At 39.8% G+C, this 17,704-nt stretch overlaps 2 protein-coding genes across 3 annotated transcripts in view; one reads left to right on the top strand and one right to left on the bottom strand.

Annotated features, from left to right (window-relative positions):
- The first annotated feature begins 1,351 nt into the window (after nt 1–1,351).
- On the top strand, nt 1,352–3,853 carry aanat1 (arylalkylamine N-acetyltransferase 1). Its single transcript, XM_077199154.1, has 3 exons — nt 1,352–1,612; nt 2,704–2,858; nt 2,999–3,853. Exons 1-3 carry the CDS (start codon nt 1,354–1,356, stop codon nt 3,302–3,304), a joined length of 720 nt encoding a protein of 239 aa, XP_077055269.1. The 5' UTR covers nt 1,352–1,353; the 3' UTR covers nt 3,305–3,853.
- A 473-nt stretch (nt 3,854–4,326) lies between these two features.
- LOC143706793 (inactive rhomboid protein 2-like) overlaps nt 4,327–17,704 on the bottom strand; it is a 195,295-nt gene continuing 181,917 nt past the window's right edge. For both annotated transcript variants that reach the window (XM_077199097.1, XM_077199098.1), the window contains one exon: nt 4,327–5,919. In XM_077199097.1, the coding sequence (XP_077055212.1) occupies nt 5,500–5,919 (420 nt within the window). In that variant the 3' untranslated portion in view covers nt 4,327–5,499. The remainder of the gene's footprint in view (nt 5,920–17,704) is intronic.

The raw sequence follows: 17,704 nt of genomic DNA, 5'->3' as shown, positions 1-17,704 counted from the left end.
GCCAGGCTCTAGCACCAACTCTGCTCTGCCAGGCTCTAGCATCAACACTCTTCTGCCAGGCTCTAGCATCAACCCTGCTCTGCCAGGCTCTAGCACCAACCCTGCTCTGCCAGCTCTAGCACCAACCCTGCTCTGCCAAGCTCTAGCACCAACTCTGCTCTGCCAGGCTCTAGCACCAACTCTGCTCTGCCAGGCTCTAGCACCAACTCTGCTCTGCCAGGCTCTAGCACCAACTCTGCTCTGCCAGGCTCTAGCATCAACACTGCTCTGCCAGGCTCTAGCACCAATGGAAATTTTGATGGAAATGTGCATTGTTTGGATTTAAATATTTTTTTTTCCAGATTCTCTAGGCACAATAGTTTATACTTCCATTTTTGGTTCGAAATAAATTAAAATCATAAATAAATAAAAAATAAAAAAACAATACTCGCAATTAAGTAGTTGTGTTCTTATTTTTAGATAATCTAGTGTGACAACTTAACCTCCGATGGGGCAAATTGTCTCAAGTGCACACTCTCTATTCTACAGTCTACAACTCTATAATGAGATAAGATATGAAGATGTTATGACTACAACATATGTGCCCAAGACTTCCTTCTTTCATTTGGTATGACACTTATACCATTGTGATGTATGGTGCTCAGTAAATGTTAGACAGTGTGAAAAGTGTGACAACATACCCCGCTCTCCCCTAATTGGGAAACTGGCCGTTTTTCGGCTTTTTTTCTTTCAAAACGAAAATTCGTGGGCCGACAAGTACACGGACCCTTTAGCTGACCATTTTTGTATAAAAGTTGCTTATGGTTAATTACTTTACTGTAGTAGCATAGGCCTATCACACACAGTCCTGCTGCTGTACTGAATGGGGGTACATAAACCGAAAATCTTTCTTTCAACAGCCAAATGCCCTACGTGCCAAATCTCAGTCTAATGCTCACATTTGCTCGTGTTATAGCCTATTGCTTGCTATTGCTCTGTACAGTCATCGGTCTTTATTGTAAATAACTATAGCATAATCCACCAGCTTTGCTGTTTCACGGAAATGTAGGCTACTTATCCATCAGCCCAAGTGAAGGTGATTTGTTTGTACGGGTATGCGTAGCCTAGCCTACTGCTTTAATCCAGACATTCTTATCAGATGTCAGATATGGTTTGCCACTTTCGTTTAATAGGTGGGGGAGATGTTTCTAACCATCTCTAATGAGTTTAACAATATCTGCCTATTTACCATCAAATACACTCACGCGGTTTCAGTAAACGTGATTAATGGTGAAATGAGGGCTGGTTTAAGGCTTATGGTGACTAATGGATCTTAAGCAGATGGATTGGTATAAATGCTCATGGTACACCTCTATGATTCACTTTTGTCACAGCTCCTGGAAATCGAACACCTGTAAACGGCATTTTAATATTATTTATTTATTTAAAAGGCAAACGAGATTTTTAAAAGCAACAGAAATGTCAGTAGTGAGCGCACTGCCTTTCCTGAAGCCCATCTACATGAGAGCTCCGATCTCCCCTGGCCGCCAGCGCAGGCACACGCTCCCCGCCAGCGAGTTCCGCTCGCTCAACACTGAGGACGCCATCAGTGTGTTCGAAATAGAGAGAGAGGGTAAGACAAAACTAACACTCCTATTAAAACCATCAAAGTGTGTTATTCGTTCATTTGGGGAACAGTGCTTTTCGTCACTTTGCTCTTTTTTTTTTTTTTTTGCCATTCCGTTAAGTTTATATTAGGTTATAACCGTAATTACTTATGTATTGAGTTAAATATGAAAATTTTATAGAATTGGTTTTGATATAAGCAGTGCTTGCAGTGGGAAAAGAAAGGTGCCGGTACTCTCTTGCATTGGCAAATCATGACATTTGAGATTTCTACAGTGAAAAACAAAACTTATAACAAAACTTGTTGTTATTTATTAACAACATGTAGCCTATTAAAACAAGTCGTGCGTGTGTGCGAAAACGGAACTCCTCCAAGTCTGCAAGCCCAAAATACATTTAGATTATTACATTTTATTTAATTAAATGCATTTATGGTGAGATTATTATATTTTCATGTCAATCTGTGTTTTGACCACGAACCATGAGCTGTCACTTTAATTCACCGCGTGCAGCACAGCAAAAAATAGACTCGGAACGATCTCTGCACTGCTGTATACACACAGCACCAGGAGTGCATTGACGGACCGCATGCGCGTGCTGTGTGAAAGCTCGAACCTGTTAACATGGGTGCGGAAAAAATACGCACTGCAAACGAAGTATATCAACGGGCGTGACACTGGCGCTATTTCTGTCAGTGGTCGAGTACCGGCTACATGCGAGAAGTAGCGGTACGCAAGAAAAAGTGCAGGTACGCTTAAGAGTAAAATGTAGAAGTGCCGGTGCGTACCGGTGAGTACCGTCCCACTTCGAGCACCAGGGGTGCCGCTAAGGGGGGGGAAAGTTAGGACGATTCTAAGGGCCCACACACTTTTGGGGCCCCCAGAGATCGATTTTATTAATGGAATGGGTGGGGTAGGGGTCCAACCTCATATTCTTTCATAGGGCCCAACATTTCTAGCCGCGCCCCTGTCGAGCACTGGATATAATTAAATACTATATCCTACATTTGGTAACTATGTGATTGAGGTTTATATATATATATATATATATATATATATATTGTTTTAAAAAAAGTTATTTACTCATTTTATCTCTCAGCTTTTATATCGGTGTCTGGGGAATGTCCTCTTCATCTGGACGAGGTCCGGCACTTCCTCGCCCTCTGTCCTGAGCTTTCTTTGGGCTGGTTTGAACAGGGGAGGCTTGTTGCTTTTATCATTGGATCACTCTGGGACCAGGACCGCCTTACCAATGTAATCTAACCTTCAAATCAAGTATTCATTATGGTCAGAAATAAATGATTTAGTATGTGTATTATTATTATTTAATCTTAACATGTAGTTATGTTTCTTGTAATTTGTGCATGATTTATTTTAGTTGTCTCTCTTAATAGGATGCATTGACCCTTCATAAGCCTCATGGGACTTCTGTCCACATCCATGTGCTGGCAGTCCACCGGACCTTCCGCCAGCAAGGAAAAGGATCAATTCTGCTGTGGCGTTACTTGCAGTATCTGCGCTGTCTACCATATGTCCGCTGTGCCGTGCTCATGTGTGAGGACTTCCTGGTGCCCTTCTACCAGAAGTCTGGCTTTAAAGGGCAGGGTCCTTCTGAAATCACTGTAGGGCCACTTACCTTTATCGAGATGCATTATCCTATACAGGGACATGCATTCATGCGGCGTAACAGTGGCTGTTAAGGGAGTTATGTAGCTTTTTGGATCTCCAAAAGGCTAAAGTAGTGAAGCAATGGGTGTGTTGAAGCAGCTTTTGGTTTGGTCTAGTGCTATTTGTGTCAACTTTTGTAAGACTTGGTCAGTATAGCAAAAATGGTTAGAAATATATAAAAAAAGAAAGAAGAAATAGAAAAAGAAAACATTATTGCAAACTGCATCCAACAGTTTTATCTAACAGTGATGGCTGACATTTAATTATTATTTGAATTCATCAAGTCAAACTTAGATATTTTTTTCTCTCAAAGTCAGGTTATCTAATAGACTATATTATTGTTTATTTTGTATGGTATTTGTTATGCATTTTCCTAGATTTAATTTTTTTAATTTCTCATGCACATTTTTAAATTCATGACAGATTTGTCTGTTGTGTTGTGAGATCGGAGGTCAAGGCTGAAAAGACATGGCAGTGATTCAGCTGTAAACCTACTTTGGGCTACTTTTTGTGTTCAGTGTCTTGTGGCTGCTTTAGATGTGTGTCTGTTCAATGGAAGCATTAAAATAGCATCAACTGAACACTTTTCCACTGTGATCTCTTATGAAAAAATCCACAAGAGCGCATACGTGTTAGCTGGTATTTCTGTGAGTGCCAATGGGACAAACGTTTAATATACAATCTCATAAATGTGAAAAACTATTGGTTAGGCACCAGAACTATTTGATTTATTGATTAGAATTACTTGTTTACTGCTTCAAAGCAAAGGATTGAAGAGTTAATGTTCCATGTACAGAGGTGTTGCAAAACAAATCATCACCTTAATGTGTGTTGACAATTTGAGATGTTTAAGACTGGTTTCCATTGCCTTTCCCTATAGAAATCCACCACATATGCCTCCACAGTCTTGAATCAAGACATCTATGATTTTGTATGCATTTTGTAAGTAAAAATAAATAAAAGAATATACTTTTCAGAACGTTTTCTCTTTTCCCTTTTTAGATTAGTCCAAGTTATTGTGTAAATTTCTGTAGCATTCACAGGATGACGATACTGGTTTTAAAATTGCTTTTATTTATTAAATAATGCACAGAGAATTAGTCACATTTAAGCACTTTTCAAATTGTTCTCACAAATTGTGAAAGACTAAAATATAAACATATTTGTTGTTTCACAGGAAATAACATTCCCAGACTTATTTCAATTATTATTTGAAGCACTAGTTATTTGGTCCACCTCTAATCATGTGTACAAATACCTTCAACATAAAAAAATATTCCAGATTGTAAGAATGTCATTTCTGTTTTCTTTTAAGGCACAAGTGCAGCCCTCAGTTAACAATGATGCACTGAATATCAAAAAGAACAACAGCTGAATTTAACTTTGGAATTACAATAAAAGGAGACAATAGGCCAAAACAATACATTCTGTTCCAAGGGAATGCACACATGATTTAATGCATGCAGTGCATCAATTAACATTATTAGCTGGTTGTCAACAACAGCACCCCTTGTTCAATTCAAACGCATGCTTGCAATCCAGGAACACAAGTACAGGAAGCTAGAGTTCTCAACATTCAAACCCCTAGTGTGTTCATAAATGTGAAACTAGACGTTACTAGCCTAGACAGAGGTTTTCAGTTGTCCATAGAGGTACAAAAACCAAATGAAGAATTCCAAGTATTATTTTGAATGTCACTGAGATTTCAACATAAAACAACATAAAACCTTATTATTCATAGCCAGTTAGTGAAATGACTCGGGCGTTTATTTATTTGCTCTGCAGTTCTTTCGGCAAACACAAACAGCCAAAGTAACAGGAAATTAACCTTTATGTGAATGGTATTTTATATTACAGTTATTGTAAGTGTGAAGTTAACAGCTGCATTTTTTTTTTAAGTTTAAGGACATTTAAAAAAGGAGTATAAAGCTTTGGATGGACATTTAGTGTCAGATATTTTAAGATAAATGGATAGCAAGAGTACAGTACAGGTACTCTTCAGTAACAAGTTACAACACATCATAGTTTACCTGCACACTATCAGAGATGTTCAGAACTGCTTTGGGAAAACATGGACCACTGTGCATTCTAGGGGTTACAAAGGTGCTGAACTCCAAATTTAATATGGCATTATTTGCTGTCCTCCTCGATTTAATTTTTTCACTGGGATTCAGCTTCCTTTCCCTTGCAGTCCTTGGAGAAAGTTTGAGTCTACAAAAGAACAAAGCTAGTGTACCACATGATCAATGTCATAGCGTTCACAAAACTTGCTGGTAAAGGGCAAGCAGGTGAGATGCTCTAGCCAATGCCAGTTTATGGGGTAAATGTAGAACCAGACAATAAGTGAGGACACCAACCCCACATAGACAAGCAACGACAATAAAATAAGAGCTCGTTTGCGGTACTTATCTAAGGTGCCAAACGCGACATACGGAAGGAAAGTGAAGGACAGCAGAAGACCACTGAGGAAGCCAAAGATGTGAGCAATGTTGTCAATCCAGGGCAGAAGGCCACAGAAGAAAAGGAAGAGAACAATGCTTAATAGCTTCAGGAAAGCCTTCCATGGCTTTTCCAACATCTGCCAGGCCTGGAACAGCTCCACAAAAAGACACGCTAACAAACCGAACTGAGATCCTGCTGGACCAACCTAGTAGAAGAGAAAGATTAAGTCATGTCAGTATCATGAAGGGTCAAACTTCAAGGCACTTGATGCTAGTGATGCTGTAATCTTTCAATAAAATTTAAATAAAGACAATTATATATATATATATATATAAACTGAAATATATGTTTAAACATTTAAAGGAATAATTAAAAAAACTGAAGAAAAAAATTTTAAATACTGATATTTAAAAACCTCTATAATTTCAGCTATTTATCTTTAATATAATAATTCAGGCTATTTCACGTCTTCTAAAACCATAGATTTGTTTGAAGAAGAAAAAAAACCAACAGTACACACCGAAAATCTTTCTTTCAACATCTTTCAATATCCAAGAACGTCTTTGCTTGCATACATTTGAAAGCTCGGTGTACTCAACACCATATAAGGCAAAAGAGGAGGAGAAACTGCACACAGATTTCACTGATTCTTGCATGTACAGTATTGAGAGTGGTTTGAACATGCAGAACTGTGGAAAACATACTTAAAACATATGTGCCCAGTTTCAAGGATAAGGCTTAAGCCTAGTCCCAGACTTAAATGGATATTTGAGCTGTTTTTACTGAAAGCTTGCACTGATGCACACTAAGGCACATTTATAAAAGCTACTTAAATGTCCTAATTTAACTATGGCCTACTCCAGCATAATCTAAGCCTTGTCTGTGAAACCATGCTTTTTAAAAATAGACCCAAAGGGTAGTATCTACAAAGAAAACCAGATAGGACTAAGAATAGAATTTTGAGGGACCCCACAGTTGAGAGGACCAGAAGGCAAATGGAAATTTTAAACAAAAAATATTATAAAGCAGTTCCTTGGATATCCACATACTGCTCAAGGTGGGAGATAATGATACCATGCTATTATGTCATTCTATTTTGGCACTGATTTCTAATAGAAATCTTTATCACCTGAATCAACAGTTAAAAACCCAAATGGAAAACTTAAAAATAGCATGTTTATTCAAAAATAGATGGGAAAGTACGCTTAATAACTATTTTTGTGTTCCATAGAACGAAAAAAACAAACAAACATGCATTTTAACCAACATGAACACAATGTTAATGTTTGGGTGAATTATCCCTTCAAAGACCAATGTTTAGATGATTAAGGTGACTTCCTGTTACATTCTCACAGCAGCTTTGGTCTCTGATGTTATCTTGCTAATGGAAATGTTTTAGACATTTTCAATGGTTTGGCCACTATTAAAGCCTTGTTATTATGCCAAATGGTAGAGAAACAAAGCACTGAGTGTCAAGCAGGTGCATAAACAGTGAGTCATATAAACAAAGCTGGTCTGAATCCCAGCATAGACCTGCCTTTTTTTAATTTTTATTAATGCATGCCACTCCAGGGTCAAATATGAATCCATTTAGCCATTTTCAACAGCCAGTTGATGTAACCATTTGGTATGACAAGAATGAAATGGTGAAAAAGGATTCTGCTACTAATTATGAGAAAATATAATTTTGAATAGACATACCCATTATTGGCTTACTTATCTTTAAAAAAAGGGCAATTAAAAAAAAAAGTTCAGTTAATTTAGATAGTGGAAGTATCTACCTGCTATATAATAACTATGACTCCAAGGCTTTTATCTTTCTAACTGACTGTATTCGATCATAGATTTGCAAAGTTTGCATTGTATTTACAAGAGCAAAGACTTTTTGATAGTGTTTTGGCAAAAAGTGTTCCATGTTTGGCAGTATGGATTATCAGAACTGGCAAATAGCAGCCCTAATGCACGCAATAATGAAAATCCATTGCAGTGACTACTTGTTGTGACCCGATTAGAATGACGTCAGGGCTTGCTTGGGCAGATGGCTAATCTGAGATATCTTACCTTTCCGCAAGGCCAGGAGAAGAGGAGTGAGACAGGAAACATGCTCTCTCTCTCTCACCCCTTTTCCACCAAAGCATTTTGAGAGCCGGTTCGGAGCCGGTGCCTACACGCGAACCAGTTCTTTGTGTTACCCCTTTTCCACCAACAAGAACCAGGTGCTGGTTCAGAGATAGAGCTAGTGCCGGTTCAGAGTTGGTTTGACTGACGAGCTTTCGAAGAACCGGTTTGCCTTTCCACAGGCTAGAGAGCTATCACAGAGCCAGATCTTATGTCACTGTATACATCTCATGTTGCCCAGCAACGCTAGCGCGGAACACACAAACACACCAGGCTTCTTCGAGATGGTTCGGCACTGTGAATCTCGAACTCTGAGAGCGATCCAAAAGCAGGAGTCGTATGCTCTCCAAACACTCCTGCAGCTCCGATCAGTCCATGCCGCTCCGATGCATCTCGAACAAGCCTTCCATCAACAATGGCGGTCGTTGTGTTACTATTTATGCTCATGGCTTTGCAAACCTACATCAGTATCCAAACACTGTGAATCCAGCTCGTTCGTGCAGCTCGCCGTAACTTGCATTAACGGAGATTACAATCGAGCTGCTATTAGCACGATTAGCTGCTATTTAAAAAATGGCGGTCACAAGTTTCTGTTTGTCTTGTTTGTTGGTCATGGTAACCCCGCCCCCATCCGCTGACGTAAGCGGTTCTTACTTCTAGACCAGCAATGATTTGGTGCTACTTAAGAACCACTTTACTGGTTCGGAGCTGGTGCTTTGGTGGTCGAAAAACAAAGAACCGATTTGAGACTAGGCTCTGGCTCCGAACCAGCACCAGCTCTGCCTTACCCTTTTCCACCAAGGCAGAGCTGGTGCTGGTTCGGAGCCAGAGCCTAGTTTCAATTCGGTTCTTTGGTTTTCCACACGCAAAGCACCAGCTCCGAACCAGGAAAAGTGGTTCTTAAGTAGCACCAAATCATTGCTGGTCTAGAATACCCCTTTTCCACCAACAAGAACCGGGTGCTGGTTCAGAGCCAGAGCCAAAGCTGGTTCAGAGTGGGTTCGACTGACGAGCTTAATAAGAACCGATTTGCCTTTCCACCGGCTAGAGAGCCACAACAGAGCCAGATCTTACGTCACTGTATACGTCTCATGTTGCCCAGCAACGCTAGTGCGGTAGCGCCAAACAGTACGTCAGGCTTGTTCGAGATGCATCGGCTTCTCGCAGATCGATCTCCGCATGACATCAAAGCACTGCGATAGCGATCTAAAAGCACAAGGAGTCGTATGTTCTCCAAACACTCCCGCAGCTCCGATCGGTCCGCGCCGCTCCGATGCATCTCGAACAAGCCATCAACAATAACGGACGTTGCAATACTATGGATGCTCATGGGTTTACAAAATACATCGGAGTCCAACGTGTTTGTGCAGCTCGCCGTAACTTACATAGACGGATATTTATAATCGAGCTGCTATTAGCTCGACTAGCTGCTATTTAAAAATGGCGGTCACAAGTTTCTATTCGTCTTGTTGGTCACGGTAACCCCGCCCCCAGCCCCTGACGCAAGTGGTTCTTACTTGGCTCTGTTCTAGACCAGCAATGATTTGGTGCTACTTAAGAACCACTTTTCCTGGTTCGGAGCTGGTGCTTTGCGTGTGGAAAACCAAAGAACCGAATTGAAACTAGGCTCTGGCTCCGAACCAGCACCAGCTCTGCCTTGGTGGAAAAGGGGTAGAACAGAGCCAAGTAAGAACCACTTGCGTCAGGGGCTGGGGGCAGGGTTACCGTGACCAACAAGACGAATAGAAACTTGTGACCGCCATTTTTAAATAGCAGCTAGTCGAGCTAATAGCAGCTCGATTATAAATATCCGTCTATGTAAGTTACGGCGAGCTGCACAAACGCGTTGGACTCCGATGTATTTTGTAAACCCATGAGCATCCATAGTATTGCAACGTCCGTTATTGTTGATGGCTTGTTCGAGATGCATCGGAGCGGCGCGGACCGATCGGAGCTGCGGGAGTGTTTGGAGAACATACGACTCCTTGTGCTTTTAGATCGCTATCGCAGTGCTTTGATGTCATGCGGAGATCGATCTGCGAGAAGCCGATGCATCTCGAACAAGCCTGGCGTACTGTTTGGCGCTACCGCACTAGCGTTGCTGGGCAACATGAGACGTATACAGTGACGTAAGATCTGGCTCTGTTGTGGCTCTCTAGCCGGTGGAAAGGCAAATCGGTTCTTATTAAGCTCGTCAGTCGAACCCACTCTGAACCAGCTTTGGCTCTGGCTCTGAACCAGCACCCGGTTCTTGTTGGTGGAAAAGGGGTGTTTCGACAGCCAAAGAACCGGTTCTCAGCCAGGAAAACTGGTTCCAAAGCGGCACCAACTCTTTGCTGGACTAGAACCAGAGAACCGTTCTTTTACCACGTCATGCTTACGGCGGGGGCTGGGGGCGGGTTTAGATGTGTTCTAAACATCTTTTCTGACCGCAAAGCCAGGAGAAACATTTGCAGAAACACGATAGTCCGCCATTGTAATTGTTATGCTTGAAGTTGGCGCAAGCGTTTATAGCTTTTTTTTATTTTAAATTTTTTTTTATTGAAAACATTATGTAAGCAAAGAAGAAAACAGTCACTATATAGAACAAATAAACGGAAAGAAAAAAAAGACACAAGACAGGGGTACATAACTAATCAGAAAAGATTACATATCAAAGGAAAAGACTTACATATTTCAATTGTTTTTAAAGCCTTCTTGGTACACGAGTTAGAGATAATCCCAAAGTAATGTTGTACTTGCAAGCGTTTCTAGCTGAGACGTATAGTGACGTAACGACGTCGTTCGCTGGGCGCTCTAGTCAGTGGAAAAACAAACAGGCTCTGAGAAGGTTCGCAAGTTGAACCAACTATGAACCAGCACCAGTTCCGAACCAGTTCTTTTTTGGTGGAAAAGGGTTATCTCTCTCTTTCTCACTCTCACACACACACACACACACACACACACACACACACACACACACACACACACACACACACACACACACACACACACACACACACACACACACACACACACACACACACACACACACACACACACACACACACACACAGGTTATTTTTGTAAACGAAAACTGAAACTAAGACTAAAACTATTGGTCAAAAAACATTTTCGTAAACTGAAATAAAATTAAAAATTCATAATAAATGAAAAACTAAAACTAAACGAAACTAACAACAGTTACTGAAAAACTAACTGAAATAAAATAGTAATTAGCAAAAATAAATAATAGTTTTCCTTATTAAGCTCTTTACTTTCGCGGAAAATCTGACGTGTGGCTGATACTGCGCTTCATACGCGTGAAGTTTCTGAGGCGATTAACCGCTGTCCTGCTGTGACGCGCTCAATGAAGGACCGTAACGTAGAACACATGGCTAGTGCTAAGCGCTGTTCATAAAGGATGCATCTGTTGCAGTGGAATGGGAAATAACACAAGGTAATAAGAGGCAAGTTGGACTTCTTTTAACTTGAGCGCAGCATTTTTAAAATGCCGTTTCATTTGCGAGACGCGGGTGCGACAGCAAAACAAGTTCGTCAAGCACAAAAAAACTTTAATGTTCTACCCTACTATGTTTGAGATGTCATGTTTGCATGGGGGTTGACAGTCTGAAAGGTGCTGTTATTATCTTTGTTTTTATAAAACATTTACTGCTAATAATATCCACGTGGAGACATTTCCCCGCAATTTATGGAATACCAGGACACACACACACACACACACACACACACACACACACACACACACACACACACACACACACACACACACACACACACACACACACACACACACACACACACACTCTGGTGCACTATCTTTGTGGGGACTCTTCATAGACGTAAAGGTTTTTATACTGCACACACTATTCTGTCTTCTTACACTAACCTGACCCCTAAACCTACCCATCACACAACTTTCTGCATTTTTACATTTACAAAAAAACAAATTTTGTATGATTTATAGCCTTGTGTACCTCAATGTGGGTCTCCACAGTGACATGAGTCTGTGTGTATTCAGGTTTAAGTCCCCACCAGGATAGAAAAACATATACACACTAACACACTGCATAGATACTTCATTATTTAATCACACTGGCTTCACAGCAGGTTGTGTTGGCTGTAGTCAGATGAATTGAGCTGTGTTTTTTTTTTTATGTACCAGTGGTCACTCTGCCACATTTACAGCTGAAAAAAAGTAAACTAGGCACGTTTAACAAGATTTCATCTTTAATATGAATTAGTTTGTCTGAATTTTTCATATTTTTTTCTTGTATACTTTTAAGTTCCATTTATTTGGTGCTTTGTTCAATCTCAAACCATTATTTTATTTTTATTATTAAGATGTCAAGATGTACAAGAGTTAACTGTAATCTGGGCAAACATTAAACTTTGCTGAAATTAAGCGTCCCGCTTTGGTCTACACTGGAAGTGTTCTGTTTGCTCTGCTAAACTATAATTACTAAAACTGAAACTAAAAAAAATAAAAACTACATAGAAATGTGTTTGCAAAATAAAAACTAAACTAAAACTAACAAAACCATTAATAAAACTAACTAAAACTAAACTGAAATTTAAAGCAAATTTGAAAACGATATTAAAATAAAAACTAATTTAAAAAAGCAAAACTATAATCACCTTGACACACACACACACACACACACACACACACACACACACACACACACACACACACACACACACACACACACACACACACACACACACACACACACACACACACACACACACACAGCAGGATTCCATGCCCCTATCACACTTCAGGGAGGAGCTCGGTCGCAAAGGTGTGAGGTATCAGACAGGAGTGTGAGTAAGGTAAATGACATTACATTGCATTTGAGAGCGGACCCATCCCCCCCTTAAGAGTAATGTCCTTTGTGTTGTATTCAGATTTTAAGATCTGCGTATTTTTCTCTAAGGGCCACATGTAAACCGTAGGCTATTTGCTACTCCTATCTAAAAATAATTGTCTGTAATGTCATTTTACGAATTACGTGCTTGCATATCATGAACTGTTGATTTTGAAATAGATGTTCATACTTGTCTAACTTAAGCACATTCTGAGATAAATATAAACATTGATCTATAAATCTAGATCTTAACGCAAGCAACAGAGCAAACACTCCAGTTTTGCCATTTTCATAGGTTCGCTTAATTAAATATATTTTTGTCTGCTATAGATTTGGACAAATCACACACAACCAAATTATCACTACAAATGGAAAAGTCAAATTTAAAGAAGGATTACAGTACTACTCCCTTGACCAGCGTTCAGGAATCTATGGCTCGCCAGGTCTCTCGCCCTACCAACAAACGATCAATAAAAAATTAGACGCATCAACAGAGATCCTCTCTGCAGAAAAAGCAACCAATTACAATTCCTTTGTTGTACAGCCTACTGAAGTTAATAAAAAGTTTATGATATTAATAATAATATTCAAGATGTACCGGCCAAAATGTGTTCAGTGCTGTTCGCGAATCACAACAGCAATCAACTGCAAACCACTTACGTTTCTGTGGTAGCCTACCTACAGCTCCAAGGGCCGGTTGCACCAGCTGTGCGTAAGTTTCAACTTAGCCTAGTTTTGGCATAAATGGGCACTAAGATACAACTTACGCACTACTAAATATTTTTGCGTAGCACCATTAAACTTAGTTGAATCGAAACTATGTATAAACTAAATATATACGGAAACCTACGATCAGGAGTAACGGTTGGAATAAAATAGCAGACAGATTGAACTACAGGTCCTTCTCAAAAAATTAGCATATTGTGATAAAGTTCATTATTTTCCATAATGTAATGATAAAAATTAAACTTTCATATATTTTAGATTCATTGCACACCAACTGAAATATTTCAGGTCTTTTATTGTTTTAATACTGATGATTTTGGCATACAGCTCATGAAAACCCAAAATTCCTGTCTCAAAAAATTAGCATATCATGAAAAGGGTCTCTAAACAAGCTATTAACCTAATCATCTGAATCAACAAATTAACTCTAAACACCTGCGAAAGATTCCTGAGGCTTTTAAAAACTCCCAGCCTGTTTCATTACTCAAAACCGCAATCATGGGTAAGACTGGCGACCTGACTGCTGTCCAGAAGGCCATCATTGACACCCTCAAGCAAGAGGGTAAGACACAGAAAGAAATTTCTGAACAAATAGGCTGTTCCCAGAGTGCTGTATCAAGCGACTCAGTGGGAAGTCTGTGGGAAGGAAAAAGTGTGGCAAAAAAACGCTGCCCAACGAGAAGAGGTGACCGGACCCTGAGGAAGATTGTGGAGAAGGACCGATTCCAGACCTTGGGGACCTGCGGAAGCAGTGGACTGAGTCTGGAGTAGAAACATCCAGAGCCACCGTGCACAGGCGTGTGCAGGAAATGGGCTACAGGTGCCGCATTCCCCAGGTCAAGCCACTTTTGAACCAGAAACAGCGGCAGAAGTGCCTGACCTGGGCTACAGAGAAGCAGCACTGGACTGTTGCTCAGTTTTGCATGTAATTCGGAAATCAAGGTGCCAGAGTCTGGAGGAAGACTGGGGAGAAGGAAATGCCAAAATGCCTGAAGTCCAGTGTCTGTCAAGTACCTACAGTCAGTGATGGTCTGGGGTGCCATGTCAACTGCTGGTGTTGGTCCACTGTGTTTTCTCAAGGGCAGGGTCAATGCAGCTAGCTATCAGGAGATTTTGGAGCACTTCATGCTTCCATCTGCTGAAAAGCTTTATGGAGATGAAGATTTCATTTTTCAGCACGACCTGCCACCTGCTCACAGTGCCAAAACCACTGGTAAATGGTTTACTGACCATGGTATTACTGTGCTCAATTGGCCTGCCATAGAGAATCTGTGGGATATTGTGAAGAGAAAGTTGAGAGACGCTCTGGATGAGCTTAAGGCCGCTATCGAAGCATCCTGGGCCTCCATAACACCTCAGCAGTGCCACAGGCTGATTGCCTCCATGCCACGCCGCATTGAAGCAGTCATTTCTGAAAAAGGATTCCCGACCAAGTATTGACTATTGAGTGCATAACTGAACATAATTATTTGAAGGTTGACTTTTTTTTTGTATTAAAAACACTTCTTTTATTGGTCGGATGAAATATGCTAATTTTTTGAGACAGGAATTTTGGGTTTTCATGAGCTGTATGCCAAAATCATCAGTATTAAAACAATAAAAGACCTGAAATATTTCAGTTAGTGTGCAATGAATCTAAAATATATGAAAGTTTAATTTTTATCATTACATTATGGAAAATAATGAACTTTATCACAATATGCTAATTTTTGAGAAGGACCTGTATATCAATAAACTTATTTTACCTGACAGACTTCAATTCTTTAGACATATATGATAATGCTGATATTTACACTCGCTTACATTTTAAAAGAGAAAACATTGTGAAAAGATAACTTTGTTAGCGGCTCATCAACACAAACCCTTCCTACAGCGCGCCGCTGTGTGCGCATCTGTCGCATCGGTTCATGTTGTGCATGTCAAATAAAATCAGTCATAATCAATAATGTTATTCCTTATTTTTCTTGTATCAATACTTATTTATTCTTATTAATTTAATTTCAAATACAGTTTCTGAATGTTATTTACATTAGAAAAAACACTTATGTTATTCATGATTACGTATCGCATTTAATGGAAACTTATTTCTACCGTTAGTTAAGTAAGGCAAAAGAAGTTAGAATGGATAAACTGAAATTCCCAGCATTTAAACAGCTTCTGCTCACAGATTTGAAGGCTGCTATTGGATCATCATACGGTGGCCGAGAGAGCTCAACGTGCTGCAACTGAAGAAAACGCACGCAATTAGAAAAAAACGCATGCAAATAGAAAGAAACAACCGCAAATTAAGAAAACATCTTCATCAGTTTCACAACACACGTGTGCTCCAAATACTCACAACACAACCAAATACAGAAACGCGCTGCAAAAGCTCACAACACAACCAAATATAGAAACGCGCTGCAAAAGTTCACAACACAACCAAATACAGAAACGCGCTGAAAATAACACAAGACCACAACGGAAATGTTTCCGGGGGAACCAAATAAGTGACGAACCCGGCTGGGAGGTGCTTATTGCTCGTGAGCATCCCTATGCCCTACTCCCTTCGAAGGGTAGACGGCAGAGCCCTTCAAGTGGGAGTGATCAGGGCACTAGTGTGCCATTTATGTAGCCGATTGGAACGCACTTGATGAAGGGAGCAACGAAAGACAGCGTAATTTACTCATTATTTTCACCTGGGATGTTCCCATGACAACGCAGCACATTGCCCATCAGCTGAATAGCTGTTCTGACGACAGAAATATAATGCTGTTAACATAACGGTTGCAAATAAAAAAAAAATTCTTTTTTTTTTACTTTTAACTTTTAAAATATGCGTTATATATCTGTGTCAGTGTCTCAACTTTAAAACTTTGGACCCTACATTACCTAACATTTCTTATGAAACTTTTCTTTATGAAAATTTAAACATAACATGAAACAATTTGTAAAGTGTAACTGATGTATAGATTAATATCTTTCCTTCATGTTCTTCTTCTCTATCTTTTTTATTTATTTATTTTAGTTTTCAGCTCATTGTTCTTTTCTCATTTGTATTCTGATGACATTGAACATATTGTTTATACATTTTGTATATTGTATACAAGTTGTATGTCATAAAAAATAATCTCTCTCTGTTTTGTGGAAAATAAATAAAAATAAAGTTAAAATAAATAAAGTGAAATAAAGTACAAGTTTGAGCTGTAAGCACGTCCCAGCCGGGTTCGTCACTTATTTGATTCCCCCGGAAACATTTCCGTTGTGGTCTGTGTTATTTGCAGCGTGTTTCTGTATTTGGTTGTGTTGTGAACTTTTGCAGCGCGTTTCTGTATTTGGTTGTGTTGTGAGTATTTGGAGCACACGTGTGTTGTGAAACTGATGAAGATGTTTTCTTAATTTGCGGGTGTTTTTTTCTATTTGCTATGTGTTTTTTTCTATTTGCATGTGTTTTTTTCTATTTGCATGCGTTTTCTTCAGTTGCAGCACGTTGAGCTCTCTCGGCCACCGTATAATCAAGGGTAAACGTCATATTATGCGACTATGCATTAGCCTACTGTACGGAGAGTTTGCGACCTACTAGCTATGTTCTGCCTTACGAACAAATGGTGCAACAGAATAAAGTACAGAGTTAGTTACAAACTAGGAGTTACTAAAGGCTGATTTATACTTCTGCGTCGGAACTATGCCGGAGCCTCTACGCTATAGACTTGTGTCTAGACTCCATTTTTGGAGAGGTGCACATCAGGGTAGGCCGAAGGGTTGCGCTACACACAGCCTACGACTCTAGTGTGGACCTTAAATTCCTATTAATGAAAGAACTTACGAACGGCAACCCTACCCTGCCCTCAGAACACGGACTGACATAGTAGCCTTTGTCTTCAGTTGTACGCCTAAACGGCCAAATACACAGAAATAAATCAAAATGCCAAGATCAAATGCCAAGTCGAGTATTCGTGTAAACATAGATGTAAGCACTGTGTGCGTTCTCTCACACACATAAGAAGAGGATTTGTGCTCCTCAGTTGGTAAGTAGACCTCACAATGAAAGCCCTCCACAATTAATTCCAAATTGCTTATTTATTGTTTGTTACATATTTGTTTATAATAATATTTTTGGAAAAATGCTTTAACCAAAAATGAAAAAATTGGCTCTTTGGTCAAAAAAACATACCAAAAAACAACCACGACGTTTCAAACCAGGACGTCACAAAATAAATGGTAAAGGCTCTCGTGCTGGAGCCAGTTTTTGCCGAGGAGGTTTGTTTGGTGGCTTCAATGGCTATTTTCATGATA

The sequence above is a fragment of the Siphateles boraxobius genome, unplaced genomic scaffold, assembly GCF_051911475.1.
Source record: "Siphateles boraxobius isolate OS27281-9 unplaced genomic scaffold, OSU_SipBor_1 41, whole genome shotgun sequence".
Lineage (NCBI taxonomy): Eukaryota > Metazoa > Chordata > Actinopteri > Cypriniformes > Leuciscidae > Siphateles > Siphateles boraxobius.
This window is presented reverse-complemented; position numbering and strand designations above follow the sequence as displayed.

Coding starts and splice junctions, on each gene's coding strand:
- aanat1 (XM_077199154.1), top strand. CDS start 1,354: ATGATTCACTTTTGTCACAGCTCCTGGAAATCGAACACCTGTAAACGG. Junction 1,613..2,703: donor GTTCGAAATAGAGAGAGAGG/GTAAGACAAAAC, acceptor TTTATCTCTCAG/CTTTTATATCGGTGTCTGGG. Junction 2,859..2,998: donor ACCAGGACCGCCTTACCAAT/GTAATCTAACCT, acceptor CTCTCTTAATAG/GATGCATTGACCCTTCATAA.